This window comes from Electrophorus electricus, chromosome 15 (genome assembly GCF_041902795.1).
Source record: "Electrophorus electricus isolate QZ-2024a chromosome 15, ASM4190279v1, whole genome shotgun sequence".
Classification (NCBI taxonomy): domain Eukaryota; kingdom Metazoa; phylum Chordata; class Actinopteri; order Gymnotiformes; family Gymnotidae; genus Electrophorus; species Electrophorus electricus.
Window position 1 is genome coordinate 6919589 of NC_137511.1, and position 23747 is coordinate 6943335.

At 38.5% G+C, this 23747-nt stretch overlaps 3 protein-coding genes across 17 annotated transcripts in view; 1 reads left to right on the forward strand and 2 right to left on the reverse strand.

Moving 5' to 3' along the window:
- Positions 1–2903: 2903 nt before the first annotated feature.
- rab40b (RAB40B, member RAS oncogene family) lies at positions 2904–11714 on the reverse strand. Of its 2 annotated transcripts, XM_027013352.3 has the most exons (7): positions 11593–11714; positions 11081–11416; positions 7265–7325; positions 6477–6537; positions 5784–5861; positions 5083–5305; positions 2904–4247 (listed from the first exon to the last, which is right to left on the reverse strand). In XM_027013352.3, exons 2-7 carry the CDS (start codon positions 11250–11252, stop codon positions 3979–3981), a joined length of 864 nt encoding a protein of 287 aa, XP_026869153.1. In that variant the 5' UTR covers positions 11253–11416; positions 11593–11714; the 3' UTR covers positions 2904–3978. The 2 variants fall into 2 exon arrangements, with proteins under 2 accessions (XP_026869153.1, XP_081553629.1); XM_081697503.1 differs by having other exon boundaries at positions 11081–11678.
- A 158-nt stretch (positions 11715–11872) lies between these two features.
- stxbp4 (syntaxin binding protein 4) overlaps positions 11873–23747 on the forward strand; it is a 28732-nt gene continuing 16857 nt past the window's right edge. For 6 of the 12 annotated variants that reach the window (XM_081697496.1, XM_081697491.1, XM_081697493.1 and 3 more), the window contains exons 1-11: positions 16174–16319; positions 17565–17657; positions 17820–17915; positions 18002–18071; positions 18318–18392; positions 19974–20065; positions 20507–20603; positions 20987–21119; positions 21346–21452; positions 21776–21881; positions 22086–22164. In XM_081697496.1, coding sequence (XP_081553622.1) covers positions 16226–16319; positions 17565–17657; positions 17820–17915; positions 18002–18071; positions 18318–18392; positions 19974–20065; positions 20507–20603; positions 20987–21119; positions 21346–21452; positions 21776–21881; positions 22086–22164 — 1042 coding nt within the window. In that variant the 5' untranslated portion in view covers positions 16174–16225. Of the gene's footprint in view, positions 11941–16050; positions 16132–16173; positions 16320–16642; positions 16765–17564; positions 17658–17799; positions 17916–18001; positions 18072–18317; positions 18393–19973; positions 20066–20506; positions 20604–20986; positions 21120–21345; positions 21453–21775; positions 21882–22085; positions 22165–23747 lie in introns of those variants that run through there. The other 6 variants (XM_081697494.1, XM_081697495.1, XM_081697492.1 and 3 more) reach the window with 6 other exon arrangements.
- On the reverse strand, positions 12551–15019 carry cox11 (cytochrome c oxidase assembly homolog 11 (yeast)). 3 transcript variants are annotated; one of them, XM_027013355.3, is made up of 5 exons: positions 14883–15019; positions 13809–14184; positions 13512–13667; positions 13196–13321; positions 12551–13064 (listed from the first exon to the last, which is right to left on the reverse strand). In XM_027013355.3, exons 2-5 carry the CDS (start codon positions 14124–14126, stop codon positions 12882–12884), a joined length of 783 nt encoding a protein of 260 aa, XP_026869156.2. In that variant the 5' UTR covers positions 14127–14184; positions 14883–15019; the 3' UTR covers positions 12551–12881. The 3 variants fall into 3 exon arrangements, with proteins under 3 accessions (XP_026869156.2, XP_026869155.2, XP_026869157.2); XM_027013354.3 differs by having other exon boundaries at positions 14805–14991; XM_027013356.3 differs by lacking the exon at positions 14883–15019 and adding an exon at positions 14644–14794.

The following is a 23747-nucleotide window of genomic DNA, read 5'->3' on the forward strand; positions in this document are numbered from 1 at the left end:
GAACTGGACACAGACTGGAATCATGTGCCTTCTTTCATATGCACCTGTAAATTTTTAAGGTTTGGTGCCCTTTTCTATCATGTTAAGAAATCATGTCAGTTTGGGGGCACTACTGCCACAAATGTAATTTTAACCGGGTTCTTAGCTTTTAGAAAATCCTCTGAGCAGTCTTGGTAGTTTAAAATAAATTTACATGAAAGCATAAAGTACCTGTAAAAGGTTTGCCTGAATGTATGTTTTTAATAGTAATAAAGGCATTTTAATGGATTATGCGGATTAAGTTTATTTCTAAAATAAATATAAATCTTAAAATAATATTTGGGAAAGGTGTTGGACTATATATGAAAACATTTTCAAAACACACTCACACACACACAATTGTAGATACAACATCAGCATATAATTTTCTTTCAGAACTTTAGTTCCTCACCCCACAAGTGCTCTGCATATGTGAGAATGGCTTATATATATATATATATATATATATATATATATATATATATATATATATATATATATATATATATATATATATATATATATATATATATGGCTTTATATATATGAAGCTGGTTAAGTGAACACCAAGAGCAAGTAAAGATATCATCAAACTAAAGAACAGTTACTTCCAACAATCAAAAATCTTAGATAGTCAACATTTGTTTATCACAGCATAATAATTTATGTTTTTAATTTATTTTTAATACTTTATTTCATTGGTTTCATACCGTCCCTGTTTTTTACTTGTAGAAAATAGTAAAAAAATAAACAAAGAGTAGGTGTGTCCAAACTTTTGACTGGTACTGAAACAGAATATTGTAAAAGGAAACGGCCTGCCTGAGAAGGTATCATTCATCTTTTGACTGTGGGGTGAAAGGGGTCATACACAGCTCTCTCTGTGTAGAGGGTTCTGACACATTCCTAAAAAACAGGAAAATCAGGCTTCAAGGCTTACATGGCTTTTAATCCGGGACTGCTTAATTACATACACTGCTTAGTTACATGGTGGGAGTGGGCAGTTAATAAAGCAGAGGAACAAGCAAATCAGTTCATGGAGGGCAAAGGGGTAGTGCAGGGTTTGAGAGTATTCTGCCCCAAACACTAGCCTTTACAGACAAACAGGAGGAAGAAGTCTCATTTTCATAATAATCTTTCTTGAAATAGTTTGGCAAGCCTGTTAAACCTAGGTGAAACTATTACCAATTGAATTGTTCAAAGTCAAATGAGAATTCTCTCACTTCTGGAGGACAGGGGATTTCACTGGGATTGAGATGAAAACCCCCTCTGACAACTGAACAAGTTTAATGATCAGAACTTTTGAGGTAGCCCTTCTGAATGGCTTTTTGCCTCTTCCTTTCATTTTGCTGAGCAGATAGTAGTCTACTAAGCTGATGAGTTTTGGCTTCATATGCATAGACACACCTGACTGTCTGTCTGCAAGCACGTCTCCCTGTGCTCAAAGCCAGGACAATACAAAATAGCCAAAACACAATGACTCAGCAATGCAACTCTAGAAAACATTTAACAATATAGCCTGAGTTGAAAGCATATTAACACATGTACTGCTTCATTGCTATGAGACCCGCATGTGCTTTAAAATATCAAAATGAGCTTGCAAAAAAATTTAAATTAGGTCATAGAACAAATGTTTGAAAAGCGGTAAGAGTCCTTTAAAAAATAAGAAGCCTTAGGTGAATATGCAACATAGGAAGACATAAGAGAACAGAATAGCTCCACCTTTTAACTCCTTGATTCAAGTGGATTCAAGTGACGCTGGCACCCCAAGCACAAGCGTGTGATATGAGTGCCATCTGCAGGCTCTTCATACCATGCATCTGATCTGTTCAGGTCTCTGGCCCCTGAAGGATTAAACCCAAATCTAGTAGATTTCTGAGATTTTGAACATTTTGTCACATATTTTCATGTGACTCTTAATTCATGCTATATGACTTGTACTAATTAATTCAAAAAAGGTTGCACTAAAATGCATGTATGGCACTTTTTATGTGAGATTTTCTTTTAACCTATACATTTATCTTAAAGGTGACTCACTTTGGATAAGAGTGTCAGCTAAATGCTGTAAATGTATCATAGATTTAAATAAATACACTGCAGGCTGTTATCTGTTAGAATTCAAAGTATGTCATCATCTTCTCTTTCATTCATCGCTGGTCAGTTGCCTACCACCAAACCCTGCTAAACAGAGTGGTCCATCCTCCAGTGAAAAGCAGTCATCTCTAAAGCCCACCAATGATAGAGGGCTAGAGGATAGTTGATGCATGGAAACAATCATAGCAACAAATTAGCTGTACACCTATAAGGTGTACACAAAGGTGTACTTATAAGGGGGTTGTTTATAATGAAGTGGTTGTTGAGTGTATTTCTGACAAATAGAGCAAAATATAAATAATAGATCATGGTGCACAATGTCTTTATATTATAGTCTGGTGCTATAGTCCTAATTCTGAACCATTATATACCTTGGAAAAGTGGGCCTTACTACAGCATGTCCAAAAGAAGCTCCTCAGTTAGCAAATTAGGGTCATGTGAAAAGAGAAAATGGAAGAGGGCCTGAATGTAGCACAATTCTGTTGTTTTACATTATTCATGCCTGGGGGGCATGTACTGTTCTTTTACTCTCTGATAAAGAAACCAGCCATTTTTTTGACATTTCAATGAACACTGCTGGAATTTCAGATTTGCCCTTCTGTAGTGTTGAACTTAAAGGTGTTAGCTGACTTTCCTCATAACGGTGCATTGTAACTATGTGTCGTGGGGCTGATGTGTGAAGGTATAGGGATAGATTTCAGTGTTTTGCTGACAGCAGCTCTCATGGAGATCTCATTTACACGACTACACAATCAAAGTTCATAAAAGAGCATAAAACGCACAACAGATTCAGATTCATTCAACATTCATTTTACTCATGGCCACCTACAATATTACAATTCATACTGAAGCTACAGGCTTTGTTTTTTCTCTGGCTTTTGCCATGCACTTAATGTTCTGCAAGCACAAATGACTCTTTATTGTTTCCACATTTTCCCCTCAGTGTGCAAAGTCTATGAATAAAACCCACAGGATAGGCTAGACTTTCCTTTTAATATGAGAAGATGGAATATGGATGGAATATGAAAAATTAAAAATAGTACTGTCCTCCTGTGGTATGTTCACTGATATCCAAAAAACATCAATACAATTCTTTTGTTGGTAACACACTTTTATTAAAAAAACAAAACAAAACTGATTCCTATTGATTTGCAGTGTATTTGAAATATTGGTGTTGAATCCATAACAAACCATGTTAGCGCTGATAAGCTTTTTATTCAGTCTCCCATGTCTTTGGTGTTACTCCATATAAAATATTACAATATTGTTCACTGTTCAAGTGCATTACAATAATTAGGAATAATAACAACATAGTATCAAACAACATGACTTAAATACACAATACAAAGAGCTGCAATTATCAACACTGATGCTTATTTTCTTAATACATTTACCCTGAAGAGCATTAGAATAAGAGTAAGAAAACAAGCTGGTATTATGAACTAGGTCCACTGTGAAAATCAGGATATTCAAAAGTTTGTGACGGCTTTGTGTACCCTCGTCATTGTTTGGACCAAGTTTGGTAAAACCTCTTTTGTCCTCAATGCTAAAATGCAGTACCATTACAATTTAATTCATCTTGATTTACATACAGGATGAAATATTCTGTACATATATGCAAAAGAGGGTGACATGATGGCTACACTCTCCGTTCTCATTAGCCTGTTCAATCTCTTTGAGCAACCACATTCAGATATCCTATGGAGGGGACACGGTCAAGTCTTTGGACGTAATGGAACAATAATGGACTCTGAGTCACTGGGCAGTGTCTTTACTGAAGTGAGAAAACCCATTCTGACTGCGAGTGTGGCCTAGTGACGTAAACTGTGGCTGTGCGCATGGCCTGCGAGTGTTGACGGTGCCGTCAGACTATGATATCTTGCAGCTGGTGCGTGTGCAGCTCTGGGATGGGCTCAGTGGTGGGTAGATGAGTTTGGACTTTTTCGTTCCACTCTTCTTGGCGCTGCTGGCTATGACGGAGTAAGAGCGTCCGTGCATCATGCGAGCGTTGAGGCCATTGGCCATGGAGAAGGACTTGAGGTGGCTCTTTAAGGCAACAGGAAGGGGTAGTTTGTCCACCAGGTGCACAGGCGTGCAGGAGACGATGGAGCGGCAACACAGGTCCTGCAGGCTCAACACTGTCCACAGACACAGAGGAACAGCAGAGTTGTTGTCTGTTGTAGTACACTCTAACCACTGGTCAAAGGTTTATGAAATATGAAGTGTGAAATTGCTGCTCTCTGCCATTTGCAGTACAGACATGATTCCTTCTAAACTCAAGATGGAAAACCAGAGACCGAAGAGTGTCTTATGGCCCAGATTAACACTTTAAAAGGTCATTGAGAATAAACTTTACTTAGAATAAAATCTCCAGTATGATACGGTATTATCCGCAGCACCTCAGAACAATTCTAATGCAAGATGTGGTAAATAATGACTAACGTGATCATTTATCATTGTTCAGGATAAAATGACAAACAGCCAAAATAAACTTTAAAGGCTTACGTCCAGAAGTCATAGCCTAAACTAACCTTAAGAAATAATTGCGTTAAGGTTATTTTTAATGAATTACCTTGTTTAAAGGCCAGGATACACTACGCAGTCATTTGGACATTGCTTTGATATCTGACCACTGGGTGTCTCCAAAGTTAGTACTGAAATTAAAAGCTTGCATGTTTTTGGTTTACTGAACATTTTTTGGCTGCTTAGGTAATTGCTGCACAAGTTTATGTGGTCACTTAGTTTTCACTAACTTGAGCTTAAATTTAAGCAGCGAGTGCATGTTTAAATTAATTCCAAATAAATTCAGACATGCTGTGTTTGACATACTTTCATTCCCATATGTTGACCTATATTTCAGTAGGGAGGAAAAACCTAAATGATAGTGATGTCTTAGATAAGGAATGATTTAAACAGTTTAGTCAGTAATACTGATTGTTTAGTTAGGTCATTATATATAGTCAGTATTAGTACCTTTGTTGGGTCTCCACAGTCTCTCCATGCCATGGCGCATTAGAACAATGCGAGCCAGCTCGGTGAAGGACTCGGTGATATTGAAGTTACATAGTGGGCTGACCTCGAAGAAGGTCACGCCCAGGCGCTCGGCGAAGGCCTGTGCATTCTCAGTGGTCACCTGGCGCTTGTAAGCCAAGTGCAGACGGTTCCCCACCAGGATCTTGGGCACTCCTGGTGCATGCTGAGTAATGAATATTTCATAAGGAGTTACATTTCGATCAGTTCTACACATACAGGAAGGTATGATCTAGGTTCCAGGGTATTTCAGATTCACTGTCCTTACTGGGGATAATAAATAAATAAATAAATAAATAAATAAATAAATAAATAAATAAATAAATAAATAAACAGCGCTTGGACACTGTGTGCTGTTCTTCAGTCCTGGGAAGTATATGCAAATTAATCACAAGGCGTATGCTACGGGGGAGTTAGATTTATCATGAATTAGAATTCCTGGGGAAGGGATTTAAAAGGTACAGGCATAAACCTCAAAACACACTGAGCCAGTTATCAGATCATGCATTATCCAGAATGTTTTGCTTATTAAACCTTGATCCTAAAATGGTCGATAAGATTCCATCCAAATTCATATTACAGTGAAGAAAATGATATCAAACTTGATACAAGAGGCTATATATGGAGCTGAATGGGAAAGTTACCTCATTAATCTCTTTAATCCATCTGTCAATTCCATCAAAGGACCAGCGATTTGTGATGTCATATACAAGGATAACACCCTGTGACAAATCATCAGACATATTAGATTATATTATCATAACGCATTACATTATATTAACCAATGTTGCATAGTTTACCATTCTATATATAGAGAAATGTACTTTGTGAATACTCTCTATACACTAAACTCGGGACAAAACCTCTTGAATTTATCTTCATAACATATAAATCCACTTACGTCCTGAACTTCTTATGATCTAGTAATATGTTTTAGTTCCCACAGAGCAGTTCCCATAAACAGTTTACTGAGCCCCGCAGCAGGACAGCTAGGGTGTGGTTAACGGACATAACCCTCTCACTGTAGACATGATACAAGTGTCCAGCACGAGGAAATGTCCTATCAGCAGCAAAGGCCTGCCCAGTTTTACCATATACCACATTTGAAATGAGAACTGCTGACCTCTGGGTGGGGCATTTAATAACACTGAATAAAAACACCAAAACACATCAGTATCTCACACCCAAGATGCCCACATCCAGTCTCTTCTTGTTTTATGAGTGATCAAAGGATTCAAGACCAGATGGCTGAAGGAGACTCCTACACACTGGTTTTATAAATTAACTGATTGATTGATTGCTTGTGTGGCTGATTTGTCAAATGTTTGTGAATGTACCTGTGCTCCTCTGGAGTATGAGCGAAATATAGTGCAGAAGCGTCCCTGTCCCGAGGTGTCCCTGAAAAACAGTGGCGGCAATTATTGCCTAGAGGTCTCACGTTGTCACATGCACGCACACATGCACATGCACTGCCAGGAGCTCGGACGTGTCTGTGGGCACTTCCTGTCCTGTGTGTTGCAAAGCAAATGGCTCCCAGCCACATGCCATGAGAAGCAGCGGATGTCTGAAACATCTAGGGTACAAGGCTCTCCAGGTCCCCTGCCATGCACCAGCATTGCCACCATGACAGGAGGGGGAACTGGCGTGAACACTCTTCACCAAAGTGCCTCATCTGCCAAAATATCATTAATAATTTAAGGCTGACTCAACTGAGAATGCGGCCCTCTAAAAATATTCTAGAATTTAAATAAGGTTTGTGGGCATTCTTGGCTGCGCTGACTTGGCTGAATGCGCCGCTGGAAGATTTAGTTGAGCAATGGTATAACTGACATGCTCAAACCTGGCATACTCTCGTCATATTTTCAGTAAGTAGGAGAGCCTTGCACAGTATGTCACACAGGACGGTAGAGTCGTAGGGACACTGCAGATCTCCAGTCTCTCTTCCGACTTCAACCTTCTCACTTACTGAGTTAGAGCAGTGATTTCTGAAGCTCTGCAGTAGCAGATGTAAATTCGTATTTGTAACTGAATGCAATTGCCAATAACTAAAATTGTTTGGAAAAGATGTCAACCTAGAATTTTCTTTCTTTCATGTTTGTGCTTAGTCTGATACAGATGTGCTCACCAAAGCTGAAGCTTGACTCTGCGGCCATCGAGAAGTATGGTGGTGGTTTTATAGTCGATCCCTACAGAACACAGAAAAGTTACTTGTGTTTAGTTATTGTGGTTGCCTCTTCGGGTGCATGGAGAATATTTTACATAACCTGTTAAAGAGACTGTAAAATTAACTTTTAATAATAACTAATAATAATAATAATAATATTAATAATAATAGAAATATGTCTATTTTAACCTACATGTTGCTTATTATTCCTTTTTAGTTGTCCCCTGTTCACATATAAATTTCTCCGGACAACCATGAATAACACAATAGGGCTGCTTAATGATGTCTCTTTGATAGGAGTTCATAGGGCCATGTATGCGAGGTCCTCGACTCCAAATGCAAACATACACATAGTGATCATTCAGATTACTTCCGAGCTCCTACTTTCCTCTGTGTCATTCAGGCTGCAAGCCAAAAGTGTAGAAAATATACACACTCCCTCTCTGAAACATGTCTTAATGACAGCGCAGGGCTTTGGATCCATCCCTGTCAAAATGCAGCCAAATTAACCAAGCTTGATAACTTTAAGATCACAAGCTTGGTAAATTAAGCAGAAACCACTATGTAACTGAGGGTAGCTTATTGCTCAAATGTCCAAAGAACACTTTGTTTCAGCATTTCATAAAATCTTATACTACATTTCACTCAGTTATTCTTAGAAAAAACATGATTTAAAACAGATCACTAGCTTTTTTAGTTGTTTGATCCTCATATTAAATAAATATACGGTATTTACCTTTTCTTATATGCCATATTTTATTCAAACACACACACTCAACACTGTTATTTTTTGTAAGATTTTAATGACTAATGCCTGATTATGACTAAATTAGTAAGAGCCACTATATGTTATAATAACTGGTGCTTTGACTCTGATGAAGTACGTCTGTTGGAAAATACTCAGCAATTTATAACAATGTCAGAGAAACACAGTGAGTCAGTTTGACACCAACTTGTTGTCCTGCTAAGAAATTATTCCAGTGCCAAATTCTTTAGTTCTTGGTAGTGGACTGAGAGCTGTCTAGTGCAAAGTCCAACATCTGGCATTTACCCTATGCTTTCTTAAACAGAATACTACATGAGCAGAAGTTTTCTTTAAATGATCAGTTCTACCAGACCACAATGGAACACATTCTTTTCAGTCAGTCAAAGCTGAACTCACAGTGAGGATTAGACAGAATAATTTAAACATTCTGACACTGACATTTTTAAATCACAGTTAATGGGCTCGGTGCATGTTCCCTTTTAGAAGATTCATTTTTTATTAGTTTTAAGAGTGGAGTCATTAAGAGTAACATTTAATTGTTTGATTGTTTCAGTTCACAGGGGGGAAATGAAAAAACAAAAGGGCATTTGTATATAAAAACTGATGTAAACAAAATGGCTTTACAAATTCCCAACTGCAACTCTAAATACATTTTGAGTAATATCAACCCACATGATTTTTAATAACAGTAAGTCAGCCCGCAGGATGCAGCCTTCCTGTTTGTGTGGGCAACCTCTGATTCATCATCACAGATTTCACACACCACCACCTTCTGGAGCTCTGTGCAATTATTCAGTTCTGTACACATCTTTTCACTCTCTTTACACTATACAGCGGTGAGGCACAGATGTTTTCTGACATGATGACACATACCAAACAACAGGAGAAAGCAGCAGGAAGCTGAGAGGTGAGGTAGGTGATGCCTTTCCGAACCATGAGCTCAGTTCCACAGAACCATCACTGGCACACACTTCCTGGTACAATGCCACACGAACATCTGAACAGATCATGCCGCAACACAAATACCCTCTGTGTTCCCTGGACCTTCGAGGGGACTGCTTGTTTTGTTTGTCTGAAGCGGTGGTTGTTACTGTCCTAAGAGCACACTGAGTGCACCCACTCACCAGAGGATTCACTGCCTGACCTTAAGTTGTGTTGTGCCAATACAGCAGGAGAATACCTCCGGGCCTCTGGTGGCAAGCGAAATGTTTGGCTCATTCCTAAGTGCTTTCTCAACATCAGCACATAGAGGAGCAGCTGAAAAGCTTCATTTGCTACTGCTATGCTGAAGACCAAACTACAGAAAATGAAAGAGTGTATGTTCTATAAACACTCACCCTGGGAACATAACCCACCAAAGAGGGCCACACAAAAGCACTTTGACAAACATCTGAATATTCCACTCTTTTACGGCCAGGAAGCCTTGGCTCATCCACACTTTTTCTAGCTATATCTTGTGCCTGGGAGCAGAGGAAAGCAGAGTTATGTAAGAGGTTATGACAGTAATAATAACTACTCCAAACAGAAATCATTACAGATCCTTCTGTGAACAGGCAGTTCTGTATGGTTGTCACTTTGGAAAGAACAACCCCTCAAAAAATCTATTCTTTAATAATTACAATCTAACCATTTATATAACTAGGTCTAAATCACAAGTGTGCAGTCCTGCTACATCAATTTTCTGGATCTCAACTAACTTAGAGAGTCATTTTAGCAGCATTTTAGGATCTTTGCAGCTGTATGAGAAGGCCAGAAGGGAGAAACGCTGCCAAAGATGAGGTAGACAAATCAACTGTGAAATTCGAAGGCATAAGGAGGGTGGCGTAATACTCTATGCATGCACAGCCCTCCTGCCAGGAATCTGAGATTGTGGTTTAGACTTTATGGACTTTATAGAGCCTGCTCCAAACACAGCTACAGTACAAAAGGGGGCAATTTTGGAATTACTGATCAAATTAGATACAATTGTGGTCTGACACTAAAATTATGCATGTCGAGTAAACACAACCACCAAATTGTTCTACATGCAGCTGTAGTCAGACCTTTCCTTGTTTGACAAGTGTACATTTGTTAACCTTGTGTCCTTTCTCTTGAGAACATTCAGTGCCTATAAATACTAGTGTGCTGCACAGGTGAACATGTGACAGTAATGAAAGGCATTCTGAGCTCTGTAACCTTCTGCCCCTTAGTGAACAAGCTGCCAGTCACATTAAATACTCATACAGTGTTCACAGTACCTGGACAACCTCCTCGCCCTGAAAAGCAGTAGTGTAATCTAACCTACTCAGAATAATTTGCCAGACCTTGGACATGGCCCAGGTGCCCTAGGAAAATGGCAAAGGGTAAGATTGCAAGAAACATCTCCCATGTTTTCAAAACACAGTATTATGCTAGTACAATAAAAGATGGTCCAAGTACGAATATAGTTAGTGTTCACAGGTGCACTGACGATGGGTGGCAGCAGGGTGCTCAGTTTTATTCTGACAGACTCATGTGGACAGATGTTAGAAAGAACTGAGCCAAAAAATCTAAGAGTTATATACTACCTTTTGTCACCAACAGTATTTTTAAGAGACATACTCTTTGCTCTTTAAATGAGTTGGTCAGTTTGTCATTATGTTATCCCCATGCTGTCTCAACAAAACTGATTTGTCTCATGGGAGCAGCTACTTTTTCCAGAGCAGGCCTTGGCTTGCTAGAGCTACAAATATGATCATACAGATGTGTCACTTCATCTATATTATCTAAGTACATACTCAGAAAAAAAAAATTTGAAAAGGCATGGAAAACTATCAAAACTTAACCCTACATACACATTGCATATAACTTATACACATATTTTCCCCTCTCCCCAGCCCTATTTTGAATTGAGCTGCACTAGAAACAATGGGCTTCTCTAAAAACATATCAGGACATGACAGCTTACTCTACACATAGGTTGGATAAATCTCTATAGTAATAATATTTCACAGAACATGCTGATCTTGAATTAGGCCTACTGCATCACTCACCCATATTGTATCCATAGGGTGATTCACTGGATCCATCCTGCAAACTGGCCAAAATCTCCCCCTTTCCCACATCACTGTCCCCCACTAGCAGAAATTTCAGAAGAAAATCATACGCCTTTGCGGGGCTGCTCCTATGGGTCATCTTCGCCGTTGTGTCACTCCGATGTCCCATTATGGATCATCTTTTTGTAGTCTATCAGGCGTCCCTGTATACGAGGTCTCAGGGCTGCCACTCTTTTATTGTTTCCTGCGTGACTCCAACCCTGTTTGTTCAAGACGTCGCTTTATTTCCCACACATGGCAAATGCAAAGACGTTTCCTTGTTCTCCAGCTATCCTGAAAGACATAGTTACGTCTCGTCGGACCTTACCAGCGAAATGATGCTGTCGAAGAACAACGTATTGTATGTGAATAACGACACCAATGCGTGTCGCCTATAGCAACCTGAACGGTTGTTAAGCTATTTAATATAATTATTATGTAAACTAATTAAATATTCCACAATAACATACCACACAAACGAATACTATGTGCGCTCAAGAGTATATTTCTTTATCTATTTTATTTCCTTTTCGGAGCCACAAGGGTCCATTGAGAGGATCTGCTAGAATTCCACTGTATCGCTCAGCTTCCCTCAAGAAAAACTGAACGTTCATCCCCAGCTTGGCCCTGATTGGCTCTTCAGCGGAGTTGCTAGGGCAGCTCTCTACTTTTAGTAGTCATTGAATGTGTCCATCAAAATCTATAACTGCCCATTTGGTACTGAAGAGGGTGTGGTATACAGGGTTGCCAGGGTTGTAAGACAGAGCTGATGCTGGATCAGCAGCGACATAATCACCCACTACATTTTGAATGGCACGGTAGGTGCTTCTCCCGATTCCTCGTCAGCGCTGCACACACGCTCTTTTCCCAGCGCAACGTGCTCGCTTCTGTTGTTTTCCGGGACACGACTAATGACGTAGACTAGTGAAGACAATACAAGGCGTTATGGAGGCGGACTCGTAGCCTTTACAATTGACAATTACACCCCCAAAAAACGCTCATCAGCGGCAGTATGTTCACAGCACAACATAACGCTGATTAACATAATTTTTCGTGGGCATTGTAAATGATTCTAATAGTCTAATTAGTTTAAACCATTAGTTTTCAAATTATTCCTTTAATTCGTATACATGTGCTACTTATCTGTTGAATTTATGCGTAGTTAAAAGTTTAAAAAATATTTTTTGATAAACTCATTCGTACCGTGCCCTTATGTAGTTCTCTTTTAAACATTGCACAACGTTGTTTGTTTCAGTACCGTCGAGACTGGTTGATCACACGTTACGTAAGGAGACCGTCTCTATCTGCGATACAGTTGCGTAATCTCCAAATTAGATAATCTTTACACTAACACTACAAACATCCATATCGCGTCATAAACGACACATCTACTAATACACAACGAGAGATTCCTGTGAATACAAGTAATAGATTTTTCCTTCACTCCCTTTTCTTTATTCTTTTTTTGTAGTGACTTACGTCCCCATTAACAAAAATTGAAACTGTTCCGCCCCCTGGTGATCTGTAGTAGGTAATACACTTTTATGCACTTCTTGTGAATAGGAATAATAAATAAGATGGAATAGGATGTCACTGTTCAGGTTGGTCAAGTATTATAAACCCAAAAATGCACGTCACAAAAGATTTTCACATAAAGCTTTTGTAAAATAACCAATACCACTGTAAGTTACACATTATAAAATCTATTTGTTGCAACAGAAGTGTGAAGGCTTTGAATAATCCAGAATGTATGGCTTGTTTAGCTGTAGCCAGGAAGCGGTAATGTCTGTCCATCTTTGGCTTCAAAAAAGGTATAAGAGAGTACAATGGTGTCAACTCGAGCCATCCTGGGGTCCTCGTCAAACTCTGGGTCGATATAAAAGAAAACAGGCATGTCCACCTCTTCCTGGGGGTTTAGTCTCTGTTCTTCAAAGCAGAAACACTATGGATCAAAACAAGAAAGCTTTGTTCAGATTAAGTTAAAACATAAATACAAAATACACAGACAAACACAGTCCCAATGACATTTTGCAGACATCTCAAAGTTATTAAATGTATGCAATGGACTGTTACCTGAATCTTGTTGAAGTACTGCCCAGCTTCAAAGGGCACTACATTGTAGGTAGATATCCCAATCACAGGTTTGTCTGTGGGATTTTGAGCTTTGTAAAATGCCAGGGCAGTTTCTCCTGGCACAACCTGAATAATCAATCCCCCATCCCCACCCCAAAAAAATGTATTAGACTTACTAATTATATTTGCTCACATAGATGCATCAGTTGCCATTTCTTAAATTTCTCATGCTTCTTTGAATAACAACTTTTTGGATCCAAATACTAGACAGAACACAATTTAGCAGCATAGAATTACACATCCATCATCAACTTACATAGATCTCTGACTGCTGAGGACGAAAGTTCCACCGGAGGCTGGCATGTGTGTCAGCATTGAAGGTGACTTTAATAACACGATCCTTAACTGGCTTCATTGTCTCTACTAATTCTGTATCATGTCCTGCTATTGCTTTGCCCCCCAGACCTGAAGCCTGAAGTAAATCAGGGGTATGACATTCATAATCAGTTTAGAGACAAAATTGGTGATTGTGACATTATTTTAATAGTAGTGATCACTGGCTCAAATGGGCAGCAAGCAACAATATCAAAGCCATCAGATACCCAGCATCTACCTGGCAGTAGAGTCTGTAAAGTGGCACAGCAGCATATGACATTCCAATCATTCCAATCCCTACAGCAGCAATATACGCAAGTACGGTCTTATTCCTCTGCTTCCAGTCATCTTCGTGGCCCTGCTGTTTTTTTCTCTGGGTTTTGGCTCCTCGTATCTGGTTGACAAACCACTGTGGGGTTCTCCTGGCAAAGAGCTGGCTGCTGGAAGTTGCCAGTCCTCTCACCTTCTGGCTTCTAACACATATTTGAGTATGGCAATAGGCTAGATGTGCATAGTGCTTTACACAGCACTCACGGAGAGCAAAAGGCAGTAGCATAACTTCCAAGCCCTAGATGAAATCCCCTCCAAGGCAGTTTTGTACCACTCTGTTCCACCTGAAGAATCAAATATTATTTTATTTGGTAAATGGCTATATGATTATGGTAAATTTAGAAATTGACTTATCTAACCAATATGTGATAAAACTACAGTCAATAATATTTACAGTCTGTATGTCAAGCTACTTGTTAATGAAAGGAGACAAATAAAACGGTTGTAGTTCATCTTATAGTTAGCAAACTAGCTAGGTAGGTTAGCTAGCTAAGTAGATTATTTTGAAATATCAAAGTTACTGAGATATTAGCCAATATGGGCTAATAAAAGCCCGTATATTGATGTAGCCTTTTTATTACTGTTACTTGCTACGTTAGCTAAGCGGTAATACATGTTGTTAGTCGTGAACACAACTGCTAACACATAATGCTAAGCTATATAGGTTAGCTAACTGAAGTCAATTATTGTGAGGACATTAATCAACAGAATACATCAAATATGAAATTGAACAAACATTATACCTGACTGATAGAAGGAAAGTAATGGCAAAACAATCTATACGAAATCGTAATTAACATTATTTCTACATTAACACTGCTAGTTTTAAGAGGACATTAGTTAACCAACTAGCTAGCTAACAAACTGGCTAGCTAGCTAACCGCTAACTATATAGCTTGCTTACCACATATCAATATCAGAAAAAAATCCCTGCGACATAATTAGCTATAGGAAAACGTTTTGAATATTACAAAACTCTTACTTAAATCAAATGACACTGCAGCAACGTTTACACAACCTTCTGTAATATACTAGCTAGCGAGCTGCAAAACATATTGGAGTAAAGACATTGGTCCTATCGTCACATTATTCCCCCCAAAACGACACACTGTAGTAAACGTTCCTACTCTCGTTCAATTGACCGATTTAATACATTCAATTTGAAGTCATTGCAACATGGTATGAAAGCATGGACGTGTAAGGTTAAAAACATTTATAGAAATATAAAGATAAACTCACATGCAAACGTAGGAGTAGACGAAAATGTGGCAATAAATCGGTTTCAAAAATAATATGGAAACAAATATGGAAACTAAAAATATAGTCTACAGCACATGTATGTGTGTATGCTACTTATTTATTTATTTTTGACTTTCTTACTTTCTTTCCTTCTTTTGTTGTTTTTAAATGTATTTATATTCAATTTCTGTATTTTTATGTAATCTATTTATTTCACCATTTCTTTATAAATGATAGTTCAATCAGTCAAGTCTTGGTCCAGCCAGTTTTCTTTTTTTTACCTTTTTGATTTAGAACTGTAATGCATTTTAAATTCCTATTCATAATGAAAAGAAATGGGAAAAAGTGAGTAAATAAAAAATGAATGCAAATGAATAGCAAAGTATATGCAAAGCTAAATAAAAAAACTATTTTAATAATTTTATATTGTATTTTTTTACATTTGTGCCACATAGACTGTATCAGTTTCTTTAGCCTATATATTTTTACATTTTTTACATTTTTACATTTTTTATATTTTTTTATATTTTTAAAAATGTACTTCCACATTTAAAACATCTATTTGTATTTCCATGATTTATTTGTATGTTTAAGTTATTGGATTTCATTATTTTTGAGTTGACACTTTTATTCTACAAGACTGCCACAAGACTGCCACAGTGTTTGATGTTCTGCATCAGTATTTTGTGTAGATTTGTCTTTGTAATTAGTAGCTTGAAGTAAGTACTATTCTGGGTAGTTTATCTGTGGATTTGTTAAGTGCAAGTGCTGAATTATCCCACTCAGCCACTCAGTCCTCTGTAATTACCCTTTGCCTAGGCCTGATGTGTGTGTTAATATATAGTCTCCTTTATATCTTAACAACCTAGATCAGTGTTTGTTTAGTGTATAGAGGTTTGTTATATTTTCAGAGAGAGACACATCAGCACTGGCAGTCGGAGACATGAAATGTACCATGTGACTGCTGGGTATCAGGGGAGATTAGTGGATAGGTAGGTGCATGTCTGCAACTGTCTGAATAAATTGTTCTCGGTCATCAGACTGATTTGAACTGTCATTTCCTGACCCTGTGATGAGGTTACCTTTATGATATCTCATCAGTGTTTTTTGGACCTGCAATGCCAATGCAGCCACAGACAGAGGAGGCAGAGCACTTTGACAGACTGTCACTGCTTTACTGGTAGGTTGTCCTGCGTTTTAACGCAGAATATATTCATATTTAGAAAACATGCTTTTCATACTAATTTTGCTTCTGTCATCCTCATAATATGCTCATGATTTATTTAGTTGTGGTCAGCATTTGGAAATGAGAATCCTCTGGAAATTAGAGAATATTAGTTTTAGGTTAGCTGGATTTATGTAGGTGATGAGGATTTGCTGTGCTTATGCTTGTGCTTAAGTGTGTATTAAAGCTTGTACTTTGCTTTACTCTGAGGTTTTATACACTAATGTAGCATACATTTAGGATGTATTCTTTTGTTTGTTTTGTATTAATATATGAAGAACCATCACATCGGCTCTTGTGATGAACTAAGATGTAAATTCTTAAGGACAGCTGGTCATGGAACATCACCGTGCTAGAAGAGTGATAGCTTTGCAGGATGTCCATATCTAGTATTGAATTGGTTAGACACATTCTAACATAACATAACAGCTGATTTGTTGTTATTCCTAATGTTCGTTTTCATTGTCCCTCACCTCTCTTATCAGTAACAGAGAGATTAAATTAGAATGACAGTAGTAGAATTACACTGCATTTCAAACACATTACTGATATGCAGGGCTGTTATTTGTTTAACATTTTCAATTATCTCTATGTGACCACTGCTTGAAGCCCCATCCCATTAGCTCATGTTTGAACTACAGGAACTAAGATAACGAGAGTGTTCTTCATGTCATGGTCATGTTGTTTGGTTTAATAGACCAATGCATTATAATACATACTTCAGTTATAGTGTATTATAGTAAACAATATAGTACACTAAATATAGTGAAAACTGTCATTACAAACTACCAGAATGATAAACTGCCAATGTGCTTTTATCATATATTACTTAAAACAAATTAACATTAAAAACTTTGTCACTTGATTAAATAATGTTGGAGATTTGCTTTTTGTGTGATACATTAACTTTTAAACATTGTGGTTAATGGCCTACATAAGCGTGACGTACCTTTGCAGTGTTGTTTACCTCTGCAGTGCAGTTTTTGTAAAATACTGCTGTAACCTACTTCCTTTTATGTAATAACTACATAAATGAAAAACATTTTTTATAATGATTTTATGTAATATTACTATTTTTTCCCTTTGATTGGCTCCATTTAGGATACATTTTACATTTAAGTGGTTAAAGTTAGCTTTTTATACCAGGTTCTGATTTTTGTGATGCTGTTTTTTCAAGTGTAATTAACTACATATACACAGTAGGGGTGGTGTTTTTCAGGACAGTCATGGGACCTCATGGCATTAACCGTGCTGTGCAGAGACTGGAATTCTCAAACTGCAGAAAAGGACTTGGTGAGATGTCAGAGCAGGGTCAACATGAGATTTCTGCTTCACAATTTCTATGTTGCAATTAGTTCATCAATTATCTTGTATAAAATATACTGGAAGAAAAAAAAACATGTTCAGTTGTTACTATGATTGAAATAATCACCAGGTGTTACTTCTGTATGCCAGGGGTGAAAATCATCGGAGGTTACAGAGAGCTGAGTGGGGAAAGGTTTGGCATTTTCATTAAGTGGGTTTTACCTGGAGGCATGGCTGCACAGGATGGTAATGTTGACATTTGTTCACAATGTGTACATGGTAGGTGCCTTCAGTGTTGTTAATTTGGATAACATTAGTTCTGTTTTTGTCAGGCCGACTTAAAGCTGGTGACCTAATTTTATACGTCAACAATATGAATTTAAGGGGTGTTACAAATGAAAGGTAAGCATTCTAATGCTGAAGTGATGATAATAGGAACAATATAAGACATTGTACATCTGGAGGGAAAAAAAACAACACCAGAAACCCCACTTCTCCTTTAACCAATATCTCCCATAATGTACAACTCATACTGTGACTATATGAGTCTACTATAAGTGCTAAAAATATACATCATAACATTTTAATATTGAGTGTATAAGGATAATGTGCCTATGGGAAATTAAGGCCTCTGCTGTGTTTTTTCAGGGCAGTGGATTTTTTACGCACAGCATCGGCCACAAACCACATGTCACTACTGATTGCCCGGGATCATGATTCAAGGTATATGAAAACTGAGCACTGAGTCGTGGAGCACTTTAATGCTTCATTTCTTTATTTATTTATCACCCGCATTACACCTAAAAATCATATTCAGTTTTGACTCAGACACCCGTTAAGTAGAATTTAATATAAATGAAAGTGCCAGTAATACAAAAAAAACCAAACAGGTCTTAACATGAACAGACCTGTAGAGAAGTGTGAAATGTTGGGTCTGGTGTGGTATTATTGTTATTATCTGCATTAAGTCCATTATTGGATGAGTCCCTTGATTGTTTTTATGAGTCTAAAAATATTCTTAATACATTAAGACTTTAGAACTTGATTGAGGCTCTTGGTCGAAATTGTGCAAATGCAATGTAGTTGCATATTCTGCACATCAAGTTATGATGTTTAAGGTTAACTCTGTCTCCCTCATTCCTCATTAGCCATAGTCTTGTCAAACATTGTCACTTTCTGACTGCTTCATGTTGAAAAAGCATATTGTGGGAAATTTCCAGAACAAACACACAAGCCAGTGAAACATGCTGATTGGAAGGCTGCTATATAGAGCAGCTGTCACAGTCTACTGGCTTTATTTAACTGACTTGGCATTCTGCTGGTCTCCAAGACATTCTGTGGTACACTCTCACCTAGAACCTGTTATCATGTCAACATATTAAGGCCACCAGTCAATTAGTAGCAATCTTACCCTACTGAGTGAGAGCACTGGGCTACCCTCTGAGATTGCAATCACTGCTAATGGAAGTCAACATAGAAAGCAAATTTTGTTTATTCATATAGTACTTCTTGATTGTGCAGTCAGGTTGGAACAAGCAAAGGAACACAACACTAAGGCTCAAAAGAATCCCAGGCGTTGAAAACCAGTCCTCAAACAATTAAATCCAAAGCATAAAGCATCAATCAAAACGGGTATTGCAACAGAAAAGCATTTTACCTATCATGTGGAGATTATGAGTTTGATCCATGATGATGACACAGCCATTCATGGCCAGGAGCCTGAGAGACCAAAATTGGCTGTGCTCTCAGGGAGGGAGGGGTAACATACACTTTCTCCCCTATCAAGTACAGCAACACTGTGAGCTCATATACCAGGAGCTGAGGGTACTATCCTCAGATCTCAGTGTGTTGTGCAGTCCCCTGATGTTGCATGAACCATAGCGGTAGTGTTTGGCTGCATGTGCCTCTGAGATAGCATGTCACAGCCCTTGCCCTCCCTGATAGAGGAGATATACCTGATGGGTGGGAATTGGCCATGACTAAAAAAATTTAAATCAGGGAACCCCTTTCCCCCACCAACAAACAAAAAGACTCAAGAGATCGCCAATAAAGATAGACTTGAGAATCAAATGGTCAATACTGGGTGGACACAACATCTTTAGGGTATGATGATTGGTGCTTTTGGATACTATGGTTAAGAGAATAATCTAAGTAAATGCCAGTCACCCTCTTCTCAAAGAGTAATCAAGGAAGTGCTTTTTAAATGGCACTTCAGTATCAGGTCCTGGCTAACAATTAAAAATTAACAAGTAGCAAGTTTCCTTTGTTTTCCTGTATAGTAGTGACATCTGTGTGTTTTCTTAGGAGAGAGTTTGTTGAACTTATGGAGAAATATGGCTCTAACAGCAATGCAAGCCCAGGATCTGGCAAGACATCTCCTCCTCCGTTCTCCACGGGTACTTTACGATATGTTGTTAACAAAAGCTAATGTTAAGCTTGAAGTCTTCCAAGTACAGATGACTATGTCAAAATGACAACAGTTTTCAGTTTCAAAATAGGTCAGGGGCCTTTATTCACCTTCAGATGCTCTAGGGGGTCATGCCCCCACATCAAGATCCAGAAGAGGAGGGTTTAGTCTCAGGGTAGGCACCATGTCTGCTGACTCAACACCACAGGTCTACCCATGTCCTTCCTCTAACCACTCAGGGGCAATACTGTGTAGCCTGTGAGCCTGTGCAGGGAACCAAATGCTACAACCTAGAAAAGAGTTCAGGGATTATGCTCTTGGTTTTACAGTGCACTAGCCTAAGCTTTTTTATTGATTTATTGTTGTTGCTAATGTTGTTAATTGGCAATTAATGAATAGTATGTGTTCATGAAATCTTTGTCCTTCTCAGGCACGATGGCTGATGCTGCCTCATCGACCTCATCTTCCAGGTCAACGATCTTGAACCCTAAATACTGCACAGCCGAAATAGCTCCGCAGGTCTGCAGGTAAAAGCTGTATGCTCGGATGCAGTGGGAGAATATCTAAGTAGGCTTTCTTACTTCAACTAAATTGTACTTTATTATTACCTTTTAATTGCTTTGTATTTTATGTACTGAAAAGATTTGCTTATTGTTACATTGTTTTTTAAATCTGAGATTAAAATGTTAGATAATACACTTACACAGGCATTGGTGAGTAAGCCTGTAGTGCTTTTAAAAGCCATGCTGTTGCAATGACAGATGCTCAGCCTGAATGAGTGTAAAATCCTGCAAAAGATTAGTTCATTCATATATATATATATATATATATATATATATATATATATATATATATATATATAGCACCTTCCAACTGATTATAGCTGTCATTTTCACCTCTGTTTTCCTAGTGACTGCATGATTCAGTTGATATGTGTTGCCAAGCGAACAGGCTTAGGCTTGGTCATCAAGGGAGGAGCTAACTGTGCAGAGGGGCCAATGGTGTTCATTCAGGAAATTGTACCTGGAGGAGATTGCCAAAGGGTGAATAGTTGAATCATTGCACAGTACAGGTTTTGTATGTTGTTTCTTACAAAAACATGAAAGGTTTTAAACTGCTAAACACAGAGTGATACTAATATATGTCTAGTGTTTACTTTGTATTTGGAAAACGTGCGTGTGTGTGTGTGTGTGTGTGTGTATGTCACATAAACAATAATGTTTGACTATTATTTTTATTGTTTTGCCAATTTTACTGTTTTCTTGGTAGGATGGAAGACTAAATGTTGGAGATCAACTCATATCTATCAATAAAGAATCATTTATTGGAGTAACACACGAAGAGGCCAAAAGCATTTTAAGGCGAACCAAGCTCAGGTCAGAGATTTCTACAAAGTTCATACCCCAGTCTAAGCAGCACTGAACAACACCGCAGTGCATTCCTTATGTAAATGCGCAATAGAGGTTTAATACCAGTGTTATCAGACTTCCATTATTCATCCAACTGTATATGGTATAATAGGTTAACTGAATGTACTTTACAAAGGTGTTCAAATTTCATTGGTTGTGACTGTGCACCTCAGACCCGAGCCCACAGTGGAAATAGCATTTTTTAGGCGGAGGTCCTCTTCTGGCTCCAGCAGTGGCCCCCACAGCCCTATCTCCCTGCAGCTGCCGTGTATCACTGTCCCCCAGCACAGACCCCCAGGCCTGGGATCAATAATGTTGCCTCGAGGTATAATGCCCAGGAGTTCCCCCACCCCCACCTCTAGAAGTGAATCATTGCCTTCAGTCGATCTGACTCAGGTAAGGCATTGGCTATAATTGGCTACTAATGTTCCAATCTGGACAATCCATCAATCCATAAAGACCATATTCCAGGTTGGTTTTGTCTTAAAGCCAGTGACATACTTAACAAAATTCACCTATGCAGAGCAGACCGTCATAGACTGTTTAGACTGGTTGACAGTTTAAGGATGCTGGCTTTGCCCTTGTCTCTCACTGCCATAGGTACGAGCAATGCCAGTGAAACCAGAGCGCCCCCCTCCCTCCCCTCCTGAGAGTGCCTGCATCACAGAGGACATCTCCGGTATTGCAGTTCTGACTAAACTATTGACAGGCTATTGACTGTAGGGCCTGATGAGGGACAAATTGTAGTTTGGCTTTGTTTACTGATATTCTGAAATTGAACAGTATTAGTAAATCAGGAAATAAATCAGATGCTAGGAGACGATCAATTCAGAATCACCTGGATTACCTGTCCTCTAAGGCAAACATTCAGTATGTGCTGATGAGATAATGTACTGTTTATTACTAGAGATAATCCAACCAACTGGATACTTAATATAATCAGATGGAAATGGACGTACCACAAAAATAATAGGATAATAATAAGTCAATGTCTGTTGAGGTCAGGTTTTAACTCTGCTGTTAAGCTCTATATTACTTTAGATAGCTTTTAGTTGCCACCCACTTAGAGGACTTTAAAAATATGCAGGAAATAGACTAAAAAGAATCCCCTTTGACAATGCGTATTCAGTGCTGGCCTTAATCTACTCTGGAAAACTGGTCAACTGAGTTTTACTGAGAACTCAGAAGGTGGGTTGGTTTCATTCTCCAATCAATTACGCCATACAGATCTAACAAAACCACAGTATAACTCTAATATTTGAGAGATTTGATACACTGTATCTGTAATCTAGGAAGTCAGACTTGTGTCTTTTGTGTTTGTGTCCTGATTTCCATCTCTTCTTTATTTAAGTTGTGAAAAATCTTGAAATAGTAATTTAGGTATTTTCCTGCAAGCCTACCAGTCCTTATGCTGTAAAGAGAGTCTGACCATGTAGTGATGCTGGTTGGTGATCTGACTCACAGCCTCATTTGCCAGTAGAGCCAGATAGAGTACAGATGAAAAGAGAATGAGAAAGGGATAGGAGAAATTAAATATGGGGCACAGACTGCTTTGAATTTCAAAGGACCATTTAGGATATAAATGGAGTTGTTTAATAATAATGAGGATGTCCACTTACAACAAAATTCCATTTGAAGCCTATTTTTTAAGCATAAATACAGACTTTTTCAAACTGTACACCCTATAAAAAGGAAGTGCACTGACGTGCCAACAGTCATGGGACAGGAGCTAGTATCGTGTAGGACCTTCTCTACCCTGGCAAAGTGAGGCAGCTCGACATGGCATCAATTCCACATGTGGACAGAAGTTGTCTAGAGGGATGTTGGGCCATACTGTTGGGAAAGCCATCCACAACACTGTGGTATTTGTAGGTGCAGGATCTCAGGTGTGAATAGACCTCCTCACCAAGTCCATGAAGGGCTGTAAATGGTCACCAGGCAGTGAAGCGTAGCAGCCAATAATGTGTTTACATGGACCAATGTACCCAATTATGCCATGAGAACACATCCCACACCAGTATGGAACCACTATCAGCCTGTGTAGTGCTTTGCTGACAACAGGGGTCCATGGCTTCAAGGGGTCTGCGTTATACACGAACCCTACCATCAACCTGAAACAATTAGTACCATGACTCATTGGATAATGTTGCCAGACCTCTAGGGTTAAGTAAGCAACCTCACAAGCCCAGGTGAGGTGCTGTATCCAATGTAGTGGTGTTAACAGAGGCACTCTGGTGGGTTTTCTGCTCTGATATCCTATGG